Here is a 22,049-nt window from a genome sequence, read left to right as displayed (position 1 = left end):
TGTGTGTGTGTGTGTGTGTGTGTGTGTGTGTGTGTGTGTGTGTGTGTAATTCAGTGTACATGTATACAAGTGTGTGAGGAGGATACTTGTGCATGTGCTGTCCATCTGCACGTTTGTTGCCGTTTCAGTTGTATTTGTTTTCATGGTCAAAGCTGTTAATGATGAATCATAAAAACCCTCGGGGGTAGATTTAATGTTGGACTTTTGTGAGTTGTTCCTGTGTTGTAGTAGCAGCCATACACACATAGCAAGGCTGAGGAGCACCTTCAGTATTCTCCATGTGGAAACAGCCTCAATAATGCATTTAACCTCGTCATAGGTGTCTACCTTTGCTGTATCGATGGTCAAGTTGTGACCCTTGCAGCCTTAAGCTCAGATTCAGATGCTGACCTGTGAAAAGGACAACGACAAAAAATGTGTCAACACACAAGTTCCTTCTTGAACAAACAAAGAACATGCATTTACATGTTTCCATTTAGCCTTTTTCTCAGGTTTGAAACATGCAACTCCATGCCCACCACAAACTAGCGCTCTTTATCAACTCTTCAAGCCTCTCTTGTTTTCTCTTTTCTCACAACCATCGAAGCCAGTCAGTCAGCATCTCCATCAGAGCTTAAGGTGGTATTGTCAATGTTCAAGTGCTTCTCTGTCAGTTTGTTATTGTGTATGTGGGCCTGAACTGTGTTCTGATGTACATAGGTAATGATAAGGAGATACTGTACCTGTGGACTATTAAGACCATCACGGATCCTAGCGCTTTAATCGTTATCTGTGTCTCTATTCACTAAATGCTCTCTTCTCTCTAATTTAGACTGCCTTACTGGCATGAATTACAATTCTGTGTTGCCAAAGCTAAATGTAAGAAGAAAATTGGAAAGTTGAAAAAAAAAATCTGCTGAAGACCAACAACAAAATAGTTCCAGTTGTAGTGAGATGGCATTGTTTAGGAAAAGGCCGAAATGATAAACTGGGGAATTGCATCAGTTGTTCTTTTCTGTGTCTCTGTATCTCTCCTCAATAAACTTCTTCCTCATAATGTCTCACTTTGTCTCACTTTGAGTCTTTATTGTTGAAGCACACTGGGTTTTAGTATATCGAAGCCTATTTACCTAATAATATGTTGTAAAAAGCTTGCTTGCCTACTTATTGATAAATACCGAAACAATGTATTCTCTGTAAATAAAAATAGAAATTTTACAGTAAATTCTGTGATGGCCTATTGAATGAATATTACAGCTAAACTAGAATAATTTACAGGTAAGAAAATAAACGTAAGTAGTATTATAACCATGTTCAATACCAAATTACTTCTTCAAGATCAAAAACTTAATGTTTAATCTCATGACTATGAACTAAGTTGTAGTAAGTAATTTGATTTGGTAGGATTTTATTTCAGCCAAATATGGCATTAATACATACGTTTTTAACTTGTATTTTAAAAAAGTAACAATATTCAGGACCTATAACTTCTATTGCCTATGAACATAGTATTCCATACATCAATACAAAAAGGCAGTTGGTTGCTGAATTTGTGGAACAGTACTACACATCTAAAATGGTCCAATGGTGTATATTGAACCAGACTGCTTGGCTTATGATAAAATGGAACTAAATAATGACTGTGGACTAGCACAAAGCCACTAGCTACATAACAGAAAACCAGGCGCATCATTATTTTTTTATGGATTCTTCTTACTAAATATAGAAAACATTTCTTAATATGCAATTGTATACAGGGGATATTGCTTCAGATGGATGCATGTACTGTATATACAACGTCAGCAACTTTTTAATAAATTAGTAAATTAAGTCACACTAAACCAGCAAAAATGTTTCATGTACCATCTTGGAATATCATGGATCAAACACATAACTGCAGGTAGGCAACAACTAAGTAAATATCTTTTTCTCTGCTTTAGAAATTTATTTTAATCAGTGCATGTGAGAATGGCTTTTTTTCGGGGTGGGAGGTAATGTGTAAAGACTATTCGTATAATGCATTCTATAGAAGACACCCTAATGGGATTACTGCCGAGTCAAAGCATGTTTCACTGATTGCACCAGAGTTTTGTGTACAGATATTTCAGTCATTTACCACACATTGTTTGCACGTGTTGTTTTTATTTCATTGGAGTTTGAGAGCTTGATCAGGTGGAAAAACAGGTCAACTACAATCAATAATTTACTAGGTAGCATGTTAATGTCCTAAATGTCCTATTTTGACTGCCCTGTGGTCACAGTAGCTGAAGTGCATGTAGGTGGTGCCCCTTTCACAGTAGTCTGGCGATATAGTGACTCTTGTGATAATTCCTTCCGTAAAACATGACACCAAGGTCGTTTAATCCTCTTTTTGACTATTGCGTAGATGGCTCCCTCTGGTGACCTCAAAATAAACATGCATCTGTCTCATAGACATGTGTATATAACAGTCTAAGCCTTCTGAAGTACTTAATGTAGCCTTCTCTCGCATAATTTTTGTTCTGAAAAAGTGGAACGTGAACCCCTACCGATGAATTACCACAGGTCACTTCTTCTATTGAAACAGATGTTGCATGGAAATAATATTGCTACTAGTCATGGCTGTACAGTACAGTATGTGTTTTATTCAGTACATGATTCAAACGCGGGTTTTATAAAAAAATCAAAAATTCAAATAATGTTTGTCAGTATATATCAGCTGTTGCTGTTGACACGGCTTTTCGTCTTAGTTAACCACCCACTAAACATCATATCTCGGTGACACGTGTATCAGTCATATATTGTGGGACCATTTTGCTATCATGAGTCCTAATTATAACAATGTTGATAACATTTGAAGGCAGGTGTTAACCTCTTTTGGGGTTTAAACTAAGGGGGAGAAGTAAGGGGTAGTCCCAAGATAAAGAAATGAGATTCCGCCTAAGATAAAGAAATGAGATTCCGCCTAAGATAAAGAAATGAGATTCCGCCTAAATACCTCACTAAGAAAAGCACTACCCACTCGGGCAAGCTGAGCCACTAAAACGAGCGCTCCCAACAGACAGTTTGAACTGCGCAATAGCCTCTCTGCCTTTTCATTGGACAGTTGACCGCTGACACGTACTTACAATCGGTAGCAGGTTGTGCGTGGGTGACAGCGAGCTAGCATCACATTTCACCGTAAAATAGCGAGCGTCAGCTAAGTTAACAGGAAACCGCGAGTGAATTTTTGTAGTAGCTCAAGAGACTGTCAAGACCACTTGCTAAAAGGATACAACGCTATTTCTGAGTACGACGAGCATGTCTGTCCCGGCAGGAGAGGGATGAAGATGAAACCACTGTTATGGCGAGTTGTGTCAGTGTGGCTGTGTGTAGCTGTAACGTTATGCTGTTGGTAAGTTGATTTGTCCATTTGAACTGAGTAACGTTAACGTTATTATTGACATGTAATTAGCTGCTAAAAATAACAAACTATTTGACAAACGTTACAAGGTTTCAATCTATTAACGCATTACATTAGCTAGCTATAGCGTTAGCGTTAACATGATGCTGTAATGTGACACCTGGCAAACTTCTGACTTGTTTAAGAGCTAGCTATATTAGCTTAAGTTGCTGAGCCAACGTAGCCTGTTAGATGTTAAACACAGCTAGCTAATAATCCATTTGTACTTGAATTAGTAGGTAACTGTCCAACACACAACGTTAACAATTATCCCTCCACGTCATGACATATACATACACTATATGTGTAACAAAATCACTCGGTATTAGCCCACATAAATGTATTCCGCCACCACAAATTTGTGTCATGTATGAATCTCCTTTAAGCACAAACTGACCAACATAAATTGTATGACGTACGTTACTTTTGACTTAAACATTCATATCAACAACATGAATACACACAAATGTGAAATACACACAAATGAATCTGTCGAGTACATTAAATCAATAGCTGATTCCCAAGATTATATGCTGTCTGTCCCAGAGCTAGCCGACGTACAGATTTGGTTTATCAGCTCTTGATTGGATTATTGGCCTTTCACGTTAGTCCTCCTGAAACCTGTAGGTTGTTAGGTCTATGTAAATCTGACAGAACACTGTAGTAGGAATAATGATGATCATGATGATGATAATAATAATAATAATCAAGTTATTTATATAGAACCTTATAAGAGTATAGGTACCCATTTCAGGAAGGTTTTAACAAACTCTGACTCCAACCCTAAACTCTGAGTTGATTTACCCTGAGATGGAAAACTGAATTTTTGGTGCCAGAACAGCTGATTTGAGTTTTGTTTCAGTCAACTCAGAGTAGGTTCACTCGAGAGTTAAGACCGTGCACCACGACTATAAAAAGGCAGCAGGAGCCATGAGACTACAAATCACCATGGTAACAATGCACATACAGTAAGTTTGAAGATATATTTCAATAAAAAAAGTAACACAGCGGCAGCTGCCAAAGAGAGAGAATTTGCGTTGGAGAAAATTGCTGCTAGAATCAATGAGTGCGCTAAATTATAGTGTATTAATTTCATATTTAATCTTAAGTATAAGATTACTGGTGAAATGGTAATGAACCTATAACCTATTTAATTTAGGTAGAATGCTGCATGGGGCTGCACAATTAATCACAAGTTTATTTAAATCGCAATATGGACTAGTGCAATACCCAAATTGCAGAGGGGTGCAATATTTGTGAAATTCAAAACACGTGTCAAACCATTCTGAAGGAAGTACTGTGATGCTGCAGAGACGTCCCGGACTACAAATCCTATCGTACAGACTACAGAACACATCTTGGTTTGGGACAGATCCTCGCAAAAATCACACTACAATCATTTTAATTTTTTAAGATTTAATAATAGTCAATGAAAATGAGAATAATGATACAAACATGATCATTCCTTTCAATATCGTGAATCATATTGCAATCTCGCTATCAGTCAAAATAATCGCAATTAGGTACTTTCCTCATATCATGAAGCCGGGCGAAAAAGTCTGAGGCCTACTAATCCCATTCTGAGTCTACCGCACCATTATTAACAAAATTCAAATTCATAATCTTTTGTTTCAAAGGTTGTACATCCTTCTCCTGCAATACTGTGGAACTCCTTTTTTATGGCTCTTACTGGTTTGTGTCCAGGGAACACTACAAAAACGTTTCAGAGTGAGTCACGTTCTTCTGACGGCGCTTTGCTATACACTGGCTTTACTTAGCCGATATGCTCCGCGTCACCATGTAAAGAAAACTACCGTTTGCAAAAAAGTGTAATTTGATGCAAATAATCTGTTTGGATGTAAATAAAAGTGCGCTGTCCAGAGGAGACTGAGAGAAATTAGGGCTGCACGATATTAGAAAAATATCTGATTGCGATTTTTTTTTTGGACTGATATTGCGACATGATTCACAATATTGGTGGGAATGATCATTTTGGTATCATTATGCTCATTTTTGTTGAAAAATGTAATTAAAAATGTGTTTGTTTTTGCAAGGATCTGTACCAAACAAATGTGTTTTCTTTAGTGTGTAGGATACGATTTGTAGGCGTCTCTGCTGCACCACAATACTTTATTTTAGAATGGTTTGACACATAATTTGCCTTTTAACAAATATTGCCCCACCTGCAATTTGGATACTGAACTAGTCCTTTGGTAAATTTGGGTTAACAAACCCTGAGATGAGATCCGAGTTCTCACTAAACCTAGACTCTGAAACGGACCCCTCCAGAAAAGCAGAACAAAAAATGTGAAATGCAGACATCAAGCTCAAAACAAATTAAAGCAAGTTTAAACAGATGGGTCTTGAGCTGCTCTAAAAAACACAATGCAACAGACAGTAAAATCAGCAGCAGAGAGGGAGATTATGTAGGATGATTATGTCCTGTAGCCATGATGTAACAAACAAGGATTATGTTAGAAAACATAACACACACTGACTACTGTGCTATAAGTTAGATAGCGAGAGAAGGAGCGAGGGAGGGGTTGACCTGCCCTACTTTTAAAAGCAACGCTTTGTCTTTCATTTTAAAATAAAGCTGCCGTGATAGTATCTTAGATCATTTAATTTGTGGTATATATACTCTTGGCAAAGTAAAATTTAGTAACATGCCAATATGTTTAGGCTGCAGCAGTACTTCAGTTTATAGATGTTAAGTCACTTGTTCACAGTGCACATGTCATAGCATGAAAAGCACAGGTGTACTTACAAACATGATAAACAGCTGTATGTAATTCAGGTTTAACAACCCTAAGGCCCTGTTATTGTGCATGCTGGTCAACTGAAATGTCAAACTGGGACACAAAGACTGAATTTTTTTCTTTTTAACTGTTGCTCTCAAAAGGATTGGCTGATATTTACTGTCAGCGTGAGATGATATGAATTTGGCCACCATCAGAGATTTTGCCATGTAGTCATCATGTTGTGGCATGTAGCCCTAATACACTGAACAAATTATAATTGTAACACTTTTGTTTTTGCCCCCATTTTTCATGAGCTGAGCTCAAAGAGCTAAGACTTTTTTTTTCTTTTTTTTTCACAAACCTTTCGAAGTCTTTGTTAGTGAGCACTTCTCCTTTGCCAACATAATCCATCTACCTGACAGGTTTGACATATCAAAATGCACTAGACGGCATAATTATTGCACAGGTATGCAGGCCACAACAAAAGACAACTCTAAAATGTGCAGTTTTATCACGTAGCACAATACCACAGATGTTTCAAGTTTTGAGGGAGCGTGCATTTGGCATGCTGACTGCATCCAAGCGCAGACCACGTGTAACCACACAAGCCCAGGACCTCCACAACAAGCATCATTGGGGTGGCAGTAGCTCAGTCTGTAGGGAGTTGGGTTGGGAACCGGAGGGTCACTGATTCAAGGCCCCATATGGACCAAAAAGTACGGAGTGTGGATTGGGGGCTGTAGAGATGCCACTTCACCTCCTGGGTCTTGAGCAAGGCACCGTACCCCCCCAACTGCTCAGGGCGCCGGTTCACCTGGCAGCCTACTCACTCTGACATCTCTCCATTAGTGCATGTATAAGTCTTGAGCATGTATTTCAGGCCTGTGTATGATTACTAAGAAAGTGTGTACGAAGAGTTTAAATTGTAATTTCCCCACTGGGGATTAATAACCAAATTAAATTTATTTAAATTAAATTAATTTTATCTTCACCTCCAAGAACATGTGAGAACAGCCACCGGAATAGCTGCTGCAACAATCAGTTTTCATAACCAAAGAATTTCGGCACAAACTGTCAGAAACCGTCTTAGGGAAGCTCACCTGCATTCTTGTCGTCCTCATCAGGGACTTGACCTGACTACAGTGCGTTGTCGTAACCAACTTGAGTGGGCAAATGCTCACATTCAATGGTGTCTGGCACTTTGGAGAGGTGTTCTCTTCACGGATGCATCCCGGTTTACACTGTACAGGGCAGATGGTAGAGAGCGTGTATGTCGTTGTTGGTGAGCAGTTTGCTGATGTCAACATTGTGGATCGAGTGGCCCATTGTGGCGGTGGGGTTATTTTACAGGGAGGCGTTTGTTATGGACAACAAACACAGGTGCAGTTTATTGATGGCATTTTGAATGCAGAGATACCGTGAGCAGATCCTAAGGCCCGTAGTTGTGCCAATCATCCACGACCATCACCCCATATTGCAAGGATCTGTACACAATTCCTGGAAGCTAAACACATCCCAGCATACTCATTGGACCTGTCACCCGTTGAGCATGTTTGGGATGCTCTTGATCGGCGTATATGACAGTGTGTTCCAGTTCCTGCCAATATCCAGGAAATTCATACAGCCATTGAAGAGGAGTCGACCAACATTACACAGGCCACATTAACTATGCATCGGAGGTGTGTTGCACTGCTTGAGACAAATGGTGGTCACACCAGATGCCGGTCCCTCTAGGATTTTGCTGCCTTTTTTGGGGATTGTGGGACTTGCAATAAATGTTGCAACGTTTTTCTGTATGTTTGTTGCAACAAAGTTGTGGGAGACAGAGAAAGTTATAAAAAAAGTTTTTTGTATAGTTCTTTAAAATTGAAAAGTAAACTTGTTGTGGGGTAAATAATAATAATGGGCTGAGATTTCCAATCAAATTTGAACATACAATGTGTCAGTGGCTTGTTAATCTTTGTATTGTTAGTTAATTTCCTAACCTGGCCTGGGGCACAAATTCATACAGTTTGACAAAGTACTAGGGCTGCACAATTAATCGAATTTTAATCACGAATCACGATTTTGGCTTTGTTTGCAAAATCTAGCCAGAGTTTCCCACAGGAAGTGAAGTGAAGTGAAGTGAATGGTGACGTTTTCACTCGGAAAAATGATTTTCCAACAAATGTTTTTCCCGATGTCCATGGAAAAACATGGGTGTGACGTCAACCCGTTCTCACTCCCGCTTGGTCATGTTCTCTCAGAGTCACATACTGCTACGTAGTCTGGCACGTTGGACTGCAGGTAATATTGAGTGGTTTATTATTGGTTCTACCTCTAATTTCTTAAGGGCTTGAAATCCTAATTATCATACGTGAAACACTATTTTGTTATGTAGACTACTAATCTTATCAGATTCTTATACAGGTAACAAATTGGAGTAGTCAATGATGCATCATGTCAAGTGATGTTGATGTGACAGAAGTTGAGAGAGTCACAGGTCACTTGTTAGTCAGAGCTGTGCCTCAAAGACAATCTTGATGACAGTGGACCTTATACAGTCGATGGAGTTGACACATACACACGCTCTTTGCACTTGTGGGAGACATGTTTATCTATTTTAACTTTATATCCAATCTGCTTTGTAAAAGCAATGTTTTAAGTATTGAACAAGGTCTGCTATCTCTAAACACTTACATCCAATTCTTGCCTATTCTTGAACTTAATTTGACCAAATACTCCTGAATATTGAAAATGTCATTACTGTACTGTGTGTAAGCTACAGCTTTTTGGGCTTGCCACAAGGGTAATAACTATATAAATATAAGTGATTGATTATGAAGGTTATACCTAAAAACCTCTTGCATTTCCTACCCTTTTCTTTAAGTCAACTGCTATAACTCTTAGTCTTTAACCAGTTTGTTAATGAGCAACCTCTGCCTTAACACCACACTGCTCCTTTTGAAGCTTTCAATTAGGAAACAAATGCTCTGTTGTTTAGTACAATGTCTGTTGCTAGCCTAGTGCCTCAAGTCAGATCGACAAAGGAGTTGTGCCAGCCATGCCCAGGGGCCAAGTAAAGTACCTGACCTGGAATCAAGAATAAAATCCAGATAATGACCTGAATTGTTGACAGGTTTGCAGTCACTGTTGGAGTTTGGCCTTTGAGACTGTACAAGAGGAGGGACCCGTTACAATTGCAACTATTTAAAGCCTTGCTTTAGTGCTAATTAGTGTTGTTTTCCTGCCAGGAATGACCACAGTCACTGTGAACCTGACCATTGTTTCTGACACAGTGTCTGCCAACAGAAGTGTAGGGTTGAAAACAAACAAATACGGTTGATAGATAGATAGATAGATAGAAGAAAAAACTATAAAATTAATGTTATTCAGTCTTTATTTTTACTTTCATTTGGCTTTTTTGTCACTGAACATGTGGCCGATACAGATTTCAGACAAAAACGGTACATGTTGATATATGAATAACATTTAAAAAATATTGCGTTTTTCATGGCCTTACAGTTGGGTTGAGCAACGTGCAACTTGTTAGAGGTGTGTTTCTTTACTTTGAAACATCCCCTGTGGGCCAGCAGATAAGATAAATTGTCTTTGTTGGGGTACAGGCCGCAGGGACTTTATCAGTGAGTCACACTGGGACATTGGGCTGCAGCTTCCACTGTGTCAGTATGACTCAGTGCAGACAAATACAATTGTTAAGTATGCCTAATTGAAGAGTTTATGAATATCCCTATACAGTTCTTTCCTAGATATCAGGACATTAACAAGTGACATATGTTCAGAAAAATTGGCTTGTATGGTATTATGACACTGACTGTCTTTCACTGTTTGTCTCGTAGGTACCCTAGTTGCTATGTCGGTTGCACATACCAAGAGGCCCAAAGGCCTGTGTCCTCACAGGACGTCGGTTCGGAGGAAGAGTCAGAGGAAAAGATTCATTATCACCAGGTAGCATCAGCTTTATACTACCATAGTACAACCACCCATCTCATTGCCCAGAGGTTTCACAAGCTGCTGAATGAAATAGCTTGTGTGACCATACACTTCATTATATATTTTTTTGCTCATTTAACCACAAAGGGGTGGCAGTAACTTAGTCCATAGGGAGTTGGGTTGGGAACCGGAGGGTCACTGGTTCAAATTCCCGTATGGACCCAAAAAGTTGGCAGCGTGGATTGGTGGCTGGAGAGATACCAGTTCACCTCCTGGGCACTGCCAGGTGCCATTGAGCAAGGCACGGTACCCCCCCGACCGCTCAGGGCGTTGGTTCAGCTGGCAGCCCACTCACTCTGACATCTCTCCATGTATAGTGCATGTATAGGTCCTGAGCATGTGTGTGTATTTCAGGCCTGTGTGTGAGTACTAACAAAATTGTGTACAGCGAGTGTAGTGCAGTAATTTCCCCATTGGGGACTAATAAACAAATTATCTTATCTTATTATCTTAAAGAAAACCTGCTGTCATGCTAGACTCATATCAGATTATCAATAGTTGCACAACAGTATTGAATTAATGGACTAGCAAAACTAATTGTTTCATATTCAGATTTGTGGATGATTTGGCCTCTGTGAACAAACTCTTTCATGTTGTCAATGAGTGCAAAAAAACTTTCAAAGGTTTGCAGTCTTAGCCATCATAGGGAGCATGCAAATATGGAGACGGACATGCTTTGTTTATCCTTAATGTGTTGAGTATTATAAATGGAAAGACCTGTAAAAGTATGTGAGCCATGTAGACCTGTCCCCTTGTCAATGAGTATTTTGATCTTGTTTTTTTCTTTTCTTGTGATGCCTTTTAGATCCAAATAAGTGTCTGTGTGTTCTCTAGGTTGAGGAAAGCTGGTCCCTACCTGCCCAGTCCCCATCTGAAAATGAGCAGTTGATAGAGGATGATCAGGAAGACGAGGAGCAGACAACACAGGATGTGGACAAAAAACAGTTTTTAGAGGTACGTTATAGTTGCAGCTTAGATGTGACTATTGCAAAAATGAACGTACTAGTACAAATCATTTCTGTGATGTTTGCTTGATGCATGTGAGTGATGATTTCAGAGACATGTTTAAGCTAAGATTTCCAAAGGCTTTACAAGGTGGTTTCCTCCAGACCAGCACAACAGTTTTAGAGCTGGATAAGCTATCCTATGCATCATACCATCCAGTCCTTTTTATTGATCGTTCCTGGAACATTTGAAGCTTAAAGTGTTTGTTTGATAAATCCAACTCTGGCTAATGGGCCAACCGTTTTAACATTTTCTTCCACAGCTCAAGTATCTCTTTGTTTATCCATCAGGCCTTTGAGGTGGAGGAGCCTAATGTAGAGGCAGAGATGGAGGCAGACAAAGGAATTACACAACCTGAGCCAGAAACTGAACAAAGCTCAGAAAATCAAAATCCTGAAACCTTCATTACTCAAGACCAGGACTCAGCCTCCCTGCGGACTTCTGCTGACCCGGTCTCTGATTTGGCTGCTAAGCTTGAAGAAAATTCCAACATCTTTAACCTTCGAGACAACATTAAAGAGAGGCAAGACATGATTACCCCCAGGCTTATTTAGAGCTGTTCAGTAGGGCTGGGACTGTTACCGCATTAACGCAAAAAAAAACATTGGCCTGCACTTGTGAACGTTGTGTCTGATGTGGATTCATTGATTCTAATAATATGGATTGTGTCTGATGACATTGCGTATAACATGGATTCAAGGAATTCTCGTAAGCCGAACCCACGTGACACGTTTGTCCCGCTGCAAGTCAGGAGCGCGGAGCATCAACCATGAATGTATGACATTGCAACACCACACTTCTGTTGCTGATCCTGTTGTGTGATTTTCACACCACTGTCATGGTGGCTCGGACGGAATACGGTGTCATATTTTACAGAAATGGCTCACTGAAACGTGTTTAACGTGACTGTAATAAATATACAGTCTATGGGTAAATTGCGCTACCGCGGGAATTTCTTGCTTTTCAAACGCGGTAAGAAAAAATAGTTCCAGCCCTACTGTTCAGTTCATTTAATCTTTCAGTTATCTGGAAAAACACCACTAAAGTCCTTTGCTGTATCTCATTCTGGTGTTTTAGAAATTGTATGTTGCTTCGGGTTACAGCACTGATGAGAAGAACTTCCTTTAAAATATTTATTTATTCTCTGATGTTTCCCTGCAAATTATAATGCTGAAAAGGTGTACCGTGGATTGTTTCATCTTAGTTTTTTAGATGATGCAGCAGACAAAGCTGCGCCTGTGGTCAATGATTCAGACCTCCCTCCAGCTGACTGTGAAGAAGAAGAAGAAGAAGAGACCAAGCAATATGACAATGAAAGGTGGGTATGGTGAATCCTGTGCCCTACTCAGTGAGCTAAAAAGATATAAATAACGTTCCTCTTTAATTATTGTCCAGTGTGCTTTCACTCTTAGTTGTGAGCCTGACAGCTGTAGAATTTAGTTATAATTCTACCTAAAAGACAAATGGGTCTTTGGAATTAAACAAACCAACAATGCTTTTTTGCTGTTCCTGTAGTCCTCCAATGGTTGTGGAGAACACTTCCAATGTTCACACTGCAGGTACTAAAACCCACATTGACCCACCAATGAGTTCTCAGACTGGTCACAGAACACAGCATCTGGAGGCCAACACATCACACGGGCTGAAAGAGAAGGTAAGGAATTTGGATAGCATGTGTTCTATTTTCCGCTCTCTACCAAAGGAGGTTCCCTAGCTCCCATTTTCTCATTATGTTTGACAGGACCCGAGCTCCCCTGTTACCACAGGCACAGATTCCGGCGTTAGCAGCAAAGACCCTGAGGACATTCCCACGTTTGATGAGTGGACACGGAAGATGATGGAGGTCGAGAATGAAAAGAGTGAGGTTGCAATTTAAGTTTGATGATCCAGAACATAACGTATTGTGGTGCATGTGTGCAACTTAAAAACTGACTATTAAAACTCCCCCATGATTCTTTATTATGTTTGGCCTCCATATAGCTCAGTCTACTCATACTTCCAACAATGTGGCTCCTCATACGGTGAAGAAGGTCCAGAAGAACTTCAATAACTACGCCTCAGTGGAGTGTGGAGCCAAGATCCTTGGTGCTAACCCTGAGGCAAAGGTAATGTGATACTACATACTACTGAAGATTCTGCTTACTCTGTTGGATGTTGATAAAATGACAAATATATGCGCATATTGATTTGTGAATTTGTTCCATACAGAGCACTTCAGCCATATTGAAGGAGAACATGGACTTGTACATGCTAAACCCCTGTAGTAATAAAATCTGGTATGTAGTATGCAAGCTTCTTCTGCTTTCTATTTACAGATGCAACCTTAGAATATTTATTTTCATCTCCATCTGATGCCAATTTTTAAAGCTTTTCATTCTCACCCAGGTTCATCATTGAGCTCTGTGAGCCCATCCAAATGAAGCAGCTGGACATTGCTAACTTTGAGCTCTTCTCTTCTACTCCCAAAGACTTTCTTGTCTCCATCAGTGATAGGTATGCACTGCAGCTCTGGTGAAATTTCCAGAAACGCCATGTTGTGGTATGATGAGACAAAGGGAAAGCTTAGACAACATCAGTCATTCATAGGTCACAGGTCAGGATGAAAATGTTTGCCCAGTCTCTTATAACTAAAATTGTACATGTATAATTATTTGTATCTGCAGATTCAGGGAATTTAGTCAGCTGTATGATAAGGGAATGTTTTGTCTCAGGACTGTATCCGTTTGGAGGTAGGAGTATGTATTTCCCAGAGAGAAAGGGAAAGCAAGAGAGATAGGCACCTGCAATATCTTAGTTTACCTTTAAAGGTTCAGCTAAATATAACGCCTTCAGCACAAGTTTAAATACACCTTCAGGAAGACAGGAACTTCAGAGAGTTGGGACGGCACTGCACAATAACACATTGTGGTTAAACTGTACTGCCTGCCTTAATCCTCAAGTGAGTGTTTGTTAAATGCTTCTGTGTATTTCATCAAAATCCACTGAACATTTGTCATGTATGTGAAATGAATTGTTCTGCTCCTGAGTTTTTTCTTAACTGCAGCTACCATATGTTGGGGGGGGGGGGAAATCACTTTTTTTTTTTTTTTTTTTTTTTTTTTTTTTAAACTACTTGACATCCCTTCCACTGAACTGATTATGTTGCGCAAATCTTCTCCTGTAGATATCCAACTAACAAGTGGCTAAAGCTCGGAACTTTTCACGCCCGGGATGAACGCACAGTTCAGAGCTTCCCATTAGATGAGCATCTTTATGCTAAATATGTGAAGGTGAGCTTTTTCTAGTCACACAATCAGCGCATCTCTCTATTCTGTGCAATTGCAGAGGAAATGCTGTTATCTCTAATTGCTGGTGAGCATTTTAACTGCTGTTTCCGTATACTTTCTCTGAATTAAGTTTTGGCCCCTTTACTGTAGAATGATGAGTATTATAGGAGGTTTTGACCTCTGTATATAAAGCTTTCCGTGTGATCATACAGTATGTTACGTTATTATGTATAAGAGCACCAGCACATTTATGAAATGTAAAGTGTAACTAGGCCAGTTTGGACAATGTTTTACATTCTAGATTTAGACATTTTGGCATTTTGCCTAAGAACAGACTCAAATAAAAACCAACACACACCCTCAGGTCCTGTTTTGAATGCATGTCTCTTTAATTCTTTTCTTTTTTTTCTGTCTCTCTTGCTTCAGATGTTCACCAAGTACATAAAGGTTAGCCTGCTTTTCTTGTAGAGGTCTATGAATGTGTGAGCTGAATAGTAAACATGGAGATTTTTTGTGTCTTTCTTCCATCTGTGTGGTGTGATTACAGATTCAGATCTAACTTACTATGCTAGCTAATATCCCATTGTAACTTTTATAAATACTCTTTGAATACAAACCTATCACACATAATGAACATTTGATAACTCATGATAAAATGAAACCCACCAGTTGCCATTCCCATAATAAAGCATAGTATGTCAGATCATCTAACCTACCCTCTACTGAGATGTTATTCAGATGTATTCACATTGGCAATCAGTCCCTCAAAGTTTCATTTTAGCCAATTCTATTGATTTTACAACAAAACAAAATCGCCGCTGGGCTGTTTGTAAATTACACAACCACTGCTGAGTGTTTACTTGTGCAGGGTACAATACTGCACCCCTTTCCATTATAATATCTGAATAATTTTTGCATTATTATCTAGGTAGAGCTGGTCTCTCACTTTGGCTCTGAACATTTCTGTCCCCTCAGTCTCATAAGGTATGGAATATTCAGGCAAAGCCTTTTTTAACATACTCTCAACATGATTTTAACATTGTAAAATGTTTAAGGAACCTGTAGATTTCGTTATGGATGTGTTGTAGTCTTATCATTGTACTTTGTATATCTTTCTAGTTGATTTATTTTTCTATTTCAATCAACATCAAATAAACCAGTTGGCTTAAAGTTTGTTTTCCAAATGGTAGCTTGTTGCATCATGCATGAGCTCTTAATAGTTTCAAGGGATATTATGTAATATTTGGCATGTGGTCATGGGTAGTTCACCCATACCAGGCTATCAAGCCTCTGGTGGGAACAAGGAGAGCTAAGGCATATCTAAGCAGGTATTATTTCCACTTCTGTAGCATGTAAAGATAAATCTGGCTGAAATTGGCACACAAAAGAGATGGCAAAAATCTGAACTATCTCATGTTGGAGAAAAGAACTCTCCTATTCTATACGACCTGTGTGTTGTGGGCTTTTAGTGTAGCTCTCTGCCCCCTACAGGCTGCCAAAGACTTGACAATGGATCCCTTTTGAAGTGGCTAGATAGATAAGATTTCCCTGTTACATGAGCTTGGTTATTTAATAAATTTGATGTCCTCTTTTGCCAGGGTGTTTGGCACAAGCATGGTGGAGGAGTATGAGGAGATAGCCGATCCCCCAGGAAGGCCAGATGATCAGGACGATGACTTGGGTAAAAATTGAGTGATTGAATGATTCATGATTGAAAACACGTATTTAATACATTTGGTACAAAAGACACACTAACCCATTTGGTACAGTTTGTATCATGTTTGAGTATAATGTAATACATTTGTCGCACTGAAAATACCCCACTCACGTGTGTGTTCAGGAATTATGTTTATGGTCACCGTGCCAAAATCAAAGTGGTTTTACAGTCACTTATAATTGTCTTTTTAAGGTTTTGTCCTGAGATTGATGTGTGTTATTAAGTGCACTGCTCCCTACAGATTATCCAAATGGATATGCACCTGGGGAAGTCAAGTCATCCAATAATCTGATTGGATCAGCAAAGGGTAAGTATACCAAACATGTATTTCTATTGCATAAAGATGTCTACAATGACCCCATACCCTGATTGTTGTATTGATTTGTTGCTCTGGTGTTTCCATTTTCTCTTCAGATGTAATTTTTAACATGGTTAATAATATTGCTGTCAATGTTCTTGGCGGAGGCCCAGAGTTGCAAGGTATGACCAACACAATAAGCTTGACATTTCTACATAGCAGTTCTCACATCCAAAGTATAAATATGTGCATGTTTACTCTCAACGTTATTTTTCGTATTTACGTTTTGTAGGCAACCTTTCATCACAGGAAACGAACATGACTGAGCCATCACCCCAACTTGGAACCCCCTCTCAAACTGCCACTACAGACCTTATTTCAGTGTGAGTACATGTCATGTGTCTTATTACATCTTTAATCACTGAAAGGGCATTTACACCTTCAACTAACCTTAAATCTGGCACGGTTTGTTAGAGTTAAATTAATTAAATATTATTGACCGTTGAAATGTTATTTATACTGATGGAATGGAGGGAAAGTGGTAAATATGACTTAGTGTCATGAATGCTTTATGATCTATCTTTAGTCTACATTAATAACCCATGTAAAATTGCTTTTAATGTGTTCTATTATTTTTTTACTGTATTTATTATGTACTATATTATTCTTCTCCCTCTCTAGTCCAGACTCTGAAGTGAAAAGGATTTTAGACCCCGCTATCCCTGCAACTGTAGCCCCGTCCTCAAAGACCTCTGTACCAGAGACACCTACCGCTGATACAAGCAAACAAGAGCTCCCCCTAGTGGAGGAAGACATAATCATTCCTTTAGAGAAAGATGAGGAAGAACATATTAGCTCTACAATAATCCTTTTGGATAAGGAGGAGGAGTTAGAGGAAGAGAAAGAGAAAAGGGATCGGCATGAGCGACAACAAGAAAACCTAAACTACTGTTCACTACTTCGTTCCTTTTGCTCTTGCGCAGCGTGCCTCCAGGAGTACCTCCATCAGCAGTGTTCAACACTGCTGTCCAAAAACAGGAAATGCCAAACCTTGAACAGAAAGCCAATGATTCTTCCCATCCAAACACCCACTTGGCAACTACCCCTGTCCCCCTCCGCTTGCCCTGAACCTCCGCAGCACCACAGTGAGACACATCAGCCCCTTCAACAAGAACAAGCTTCTAAACAGGAGCCAGAGAGCCCATCAGAAATGCCACAAGGAAACAAGGTAGAATCTCATAAAGAGTCTATGTCTGAACTTCCTCTGCTGGAGCCCAGGCAAACATCAAACCTCCCTACGCCTATTGCCACCGACTCATCCTCTGCCAAGCCTTCCCCTGTTGTGGAGACTCCACAGCTGTCTCCTGGGGAACCAGCGAGGGAGCTAAAGCCAGAAAAGAGCCAGACTGGGCTGGTTGAAGAGAAGCACATTGAGCCTTCAGCTTCTCTGAGTAACTCGGTCTATGTAAAACCCATTGTCAGTGCCACGGTGGATGATGCCTCAGTGGCACTAACAGAAGAGAAGTCTGACATTAAGGTTTCTAAACCAGAGATAAATACCCCTGTTCAAACCCCAGATAAGGCAGATGAATCCCAAGTTCTCCATCCCACCACCTCTCCTCTTTTAGAACATCAACCGGACCCACCAGTTGTACCTGACAGTGAAGTATCCCGCCCTGCTCCGGACATCATTACAGAACTTGAACCCTCTGTTGGTCACTCGGTCATCACAGAAACTAAAGCTGAGGATTTTGCAGAAGACATCATTATTTCGTCAGATGGCAGGCCTTCCTCTCCTACCTCGCCGTCTGTCTTAGACATCTATGCAGAGCCCATCAATGGCACGGAACCGAACGGGAACCCAGTGCATGGCTCCAGCCAGAAGGAGTCTGTGTTCATGAGACTCAACAACCGCATCAAGGCCCTGGAGATGAACATGTCACTCAGTGGACGCTACCTGGAGCAGCTAAGCCAGAGGTGAGAAACAAAGACACGCACCAGCACCACATGAACACAAAATGTACTGTATGGTTGCCGGCCTTGGTGTATAAACGGAGTAGAGGCTGATGTTACGACTTCCATGTTTTGATTTAAGGTATCGAAAGCAGATGGAGGAGATGCAGAAGGCTTTCAACAAAACCATCATTAAACTCCAGAACACCTCTCGAATAGCAGAAGAGCAGGTGAGCAGTGAGAGGGCACATAGGTTTGTGCAGCTAGTTGCCATGTGCATTTTGTCTGACCTTGAGTTGTCTGAAAATCATTTTGTTATATTGATTTAAAATGCAATTAATAATCTTGGTGGGCTGAGTAAAACATCCCCACAGATTTGAGTTGCTGCTTTAGTTTCAAGTGCATCTTTCCAATAGCTTTCTGCTTTAGGTTTAATGCACTAGTCAATATTAGTGGCAGTCGCCAGTTGGGTCAAATGACTCTATGTAGTGCTTCACATACCATGTCAATGATGTGAATGTGTGTGTGTAGTTGCTTCAGTTGTTGTCCTTTTCCTCCCATAGGACCAGCGTCAGACTGAGTCTATTCAGCAGTTGCAGAGCCAGCTGGAGGATGTGACTCAGCTGGTTCTTAACCTGTCCGTCAGAGTCAGCCAGCTGCAGAATGAGGTAGATACAATGCTCCAGGCACAAAGCCTTTATATGTAATCACGAGGTTTTGCACCCTGATAGCAAACTGAGTCAATGTAGTCTTTTTCTGGACCAAGCCATCAGGATGACAAAAGGTTCCTGACACATAGTTTGAGAACCATTATTAAAGCCTACCAAATGCGTTAGCATTTTACTGATCCAAACTTCTGAAATACAATCCAATATTTTCTTCACTATATTTTTCTGTCTCTCCATTTGTCACATCACACATTGCCGCTGTTTTGTTATTTATAAAATCCATTGTCTGTCTCACCTAGGTGTCAGAGAGGCAAACCTACCTGCTGCTGTCTCTGGTGTTGTGTCTGTGTCTTGGCCTGCTGCTGTGTGTCAACCACTGCCGCATCCCCACTATTCCTCCAACCACAGAACCAGAGCCACCCATATCTAAGAACTACACCTATTGCTGTCCTGAAAGGTAGCAAGACAATCGCACCGTTTTTACTTTCTTCTAAAAATGTATACCGTGTACAAATACTATCTTTATATCTAAATCCAGTAAAGCTCAGCTGTATTTTTATAATCATAGTGGCAAGGACAAAGCTCTAGTGAAGAGGGTAAGTGTGAATAAGCACTAAGTGGCATCTCCAAATGGGCTATAACGGCTAATAGGCAAAAGGTTACTGTGCCTTCAACCGCTTTTACTCATTAAGCCAGTTTATTGATACAATTAATCATCAAGATCATCACAGTGATGACACAGCCGTGACTTGGTGCTCTACGCTGACCTTTTTGTCAACCCTTATTGTAACTTTAATAGGCAGTTCTCTTCCTGTGATGAGACGGGCTTGAAGAGGAGTGCATCCTATCCACTCATACACTCACTCGCCACTACTGAAGGTGCAGTTCTGCTACATAAGTGCTATCATGATAATAATAATCTCAAGGGTTTCCTCATATATCTTCATTTCAGAATTGAACCATTTCCTATCTTGGTAGAAATTAACATTAACCTTGTGCTCACAGGCCTAGAAATGCTCCACTCAGAGGAGACACAGAGCCTTTGTCCAGCTAACAGAAAGGTGTGTGAAGATTAATAATTGCAATACAGTTTGAAATACTGGTCGTATCAGACAGTTGTTAACTGTTTTTTCTCCCTAACCTTGTCCCACACAGAGGAGACGCCGTAAGATGAAACCCATGGAGAAAGTGGAGACTCTCACACCCTCTTTTCATGCTGCCCCAGAACTGTGTAACGGGGCTGTTGTGTGTAATGGTGTACCTGTCACCACAAACCCTTCACCCCTTACAAAAAGGTTACTTCAACCTATGTTTAGAGAGTCGCCGTCAGAAGGCAGCTCGGAGGGATCTTCGCATTCAGATGACCCCTCCTTCTGTGGCATCACCACAGGTTGCACCCGAATCTGTGACAGGCTCCCTCCGCCCAAGACCAGGGCGGAGAAACGGGCATTAAGACGCAGGCGTCCTAAGCCCAGTTGCGCGGTAGTGGACTTGCTACAGGCCCCACGGAGGGACAGGAGTGAACCGTTGCCTATTTCTACCATACAGGACATCATGAACAGGAAAACTAAACAAAGCTCAGGAACATTTGGGGTGAACGTTGCATTCTCAGGTCCTGTTGGACAGAAGTCGACTCCCTTTCACTGACTGCCTAATTGTTTCCAAAAGAGGACGGATGTTAATTTCTGTGGCCAGAGGCAGCTTTAAGCTTTGAAATGAGACAATCCCTTCACTCTCCCTTTTGTTTTCTGTTTACGTTCTCGTCAGATGTTTTCTTCATTGTAATACTTCAAATCAAAGAAATGTCTTCCCAGCTTTCCATTAAAGCGTTTCTCATTTGTTTGGAAATATTGATTGCAACTGTTGACCATAAATTATTCAAATAAGTTTTATTGTCTTCACGCCTGCACATTGACCCTGTAAACAAGAAATCTATATAACCGCATCCACGGTTCATTCATTTTCTGCCTTTCCTTGCGTCTTAGTCCGTCCCACTGAGGACGCATGGGAGAGACAAGAGCCAGAACAACGTCCAGTTCAAGCGAGGAGCTATCAAATAACCAACAGTTACAACACAAGCACAGGAGTTCTTTTCAAGCTTTACTGCATACCTTTTTATATTAATGAACATCTGTTAGAATCAAGCTATTGCCGCATGAGTTGCTACAAAGCTAATTAAGACAGACATCACCTCCACACAACTCTGTATTTCTCAGTGTGGCCATTCTCAGAAGATTGTGGCATCCAGTGACTTTCCCATGCAGAAACTCAAGTGAAGATTCAATTTCAATTCATCTTTATTTATTGTACCATTTCATAACGAGTTATCCCAAGACTCTTTACAGATAGAGTAGGTCTAGACCACACTATAATTTACAAGGACCCAACAGTTCCAGTAGTTCCCTCCAGAGCGAGCAACAGTGGTGAGGTAATACTCCCGTTTAGGAAGAAACCTCGGTCAGATCCAGGCTCTTGGCAGGCGGTGTCTGACGGGCCGGTTGGTGTTGAAGTGATCATGAAAAATAGTCACAGTAAAAGGTAATGGAACAGTGACTACAAATGTTGGTTTGCAGTAGTTCATAGCATTAAGATGATTATCTCTTGTGAAGAGTGTTTTAATTTTTTAATTTTTTTTTTTTAAAACCTCCATGTTCTCCTTTGTTACTACTAGCTTTAATTGTAGTCAGTTAAAAAAAACACACAAACCATTACCGAAAATAAAATGTATGTGGGGTGTTAAGCACAGATAATAATAATGTATCCTTTATTAGAGCCTCAAGGGGAACTTACAATTTACACTCTGTTGTTATTTGACATATTACACACAGGCCTGAATAATTACACACATGCTTAGTACCTATACATGCACTAAATGGAGAGATGCCAGAAGACATATCAAAGCCTTTGTGTTATATTGGAAGAAAATAGACCCACAAAAGAAGCTGTTCAGTGATATGTTCTATTGTTATTGATCCCGTTAACCTGAACGAGTAGAAAAAGGAAGATGG

At 40.2% G+C, this 22,049-nt stretch overlaps 1 protein-coding gene across 3 annotated transcripts; it reads left to right on the top strand.

The window, feature by feature from the left end:
• The first annotated feature begins 3,064 nt into the window (after positions 1-3,064).
• Positions 3,065-20,889, top strand: LOC117954371 (SUN domain-containing ossification factor-like). Of its 3 annotated transcripts, none has more exons than XM_034888125.1 (24): positions 3,065-3,352; positions 9,981-10,089; positions 10,969-11,088; positions 11,430-11,662; positions 12,344-12,457; positions 12,655-12,793; positions 12,881-12,998; positions 13,120-13,244; positions 13,348-13,415; positions 13,525-13,632; positions 14,303-14,408; positions 14,832-14,852; positions 15,334-15,389; positions 16,004-16,086; positions 16,364-16,429; positions 16,537-16,602; positions 16,713-16,803; positions 17,102-18,397; positions 18,516-18,603; positions 18,937-19,041; positions 19,341-19,498; positions 19,841-19,920; positions 20,047-20,102; positions 20,197-20,889. In XM_034888125.1, the coding sequence occupies exons 1-24, from the start codon at positions 3,282-3,284 to the stop codon at positions 20,686-20,688; spliced, it is 3,969 nt and encodes a 1,322-aa protein (XP_034744016.1). In that variant the 5' UTR covers positions 3,065-3,281; the 3' UTR covers positions 20,689-20,889. The 3 variants fall into 3 exon arrangements, with proteins under 3 accessions (XP_034744016.1, XP_034744015.1, XP_034744017.1); XM_034888124.1 differs by having other exon boundaries at positions 19,829-19,920; XM_034888126.1 differs by lacking the exon at positions 14,832-14,852 and having other exon boundaries at positions 19,829-19,920.
• The last annotated feature ends 1,160 nt before the right edge of the window (positions 20,890-22,049 follow it).

Source organism: Etheostoma cragini, chromosome 12 (genome assembly GCF_013103735.1).
Source record: "Etheostoma cragini isolate CJK2018 chromosome 12, CSU_Ecrag_1.0, whole genome shotgun sequence".
NCBI classification, from domain to species: Eukaryota; Metazoa; Chordata; class Actinopteri; order Perciformes; family Percidae; genus Etheostoma; species Etheostoma cragini.
Note: the sequence above shows the minus strand (reverse complement) of the source record. Positions and strands in the feature narration are given on the sequence as shown.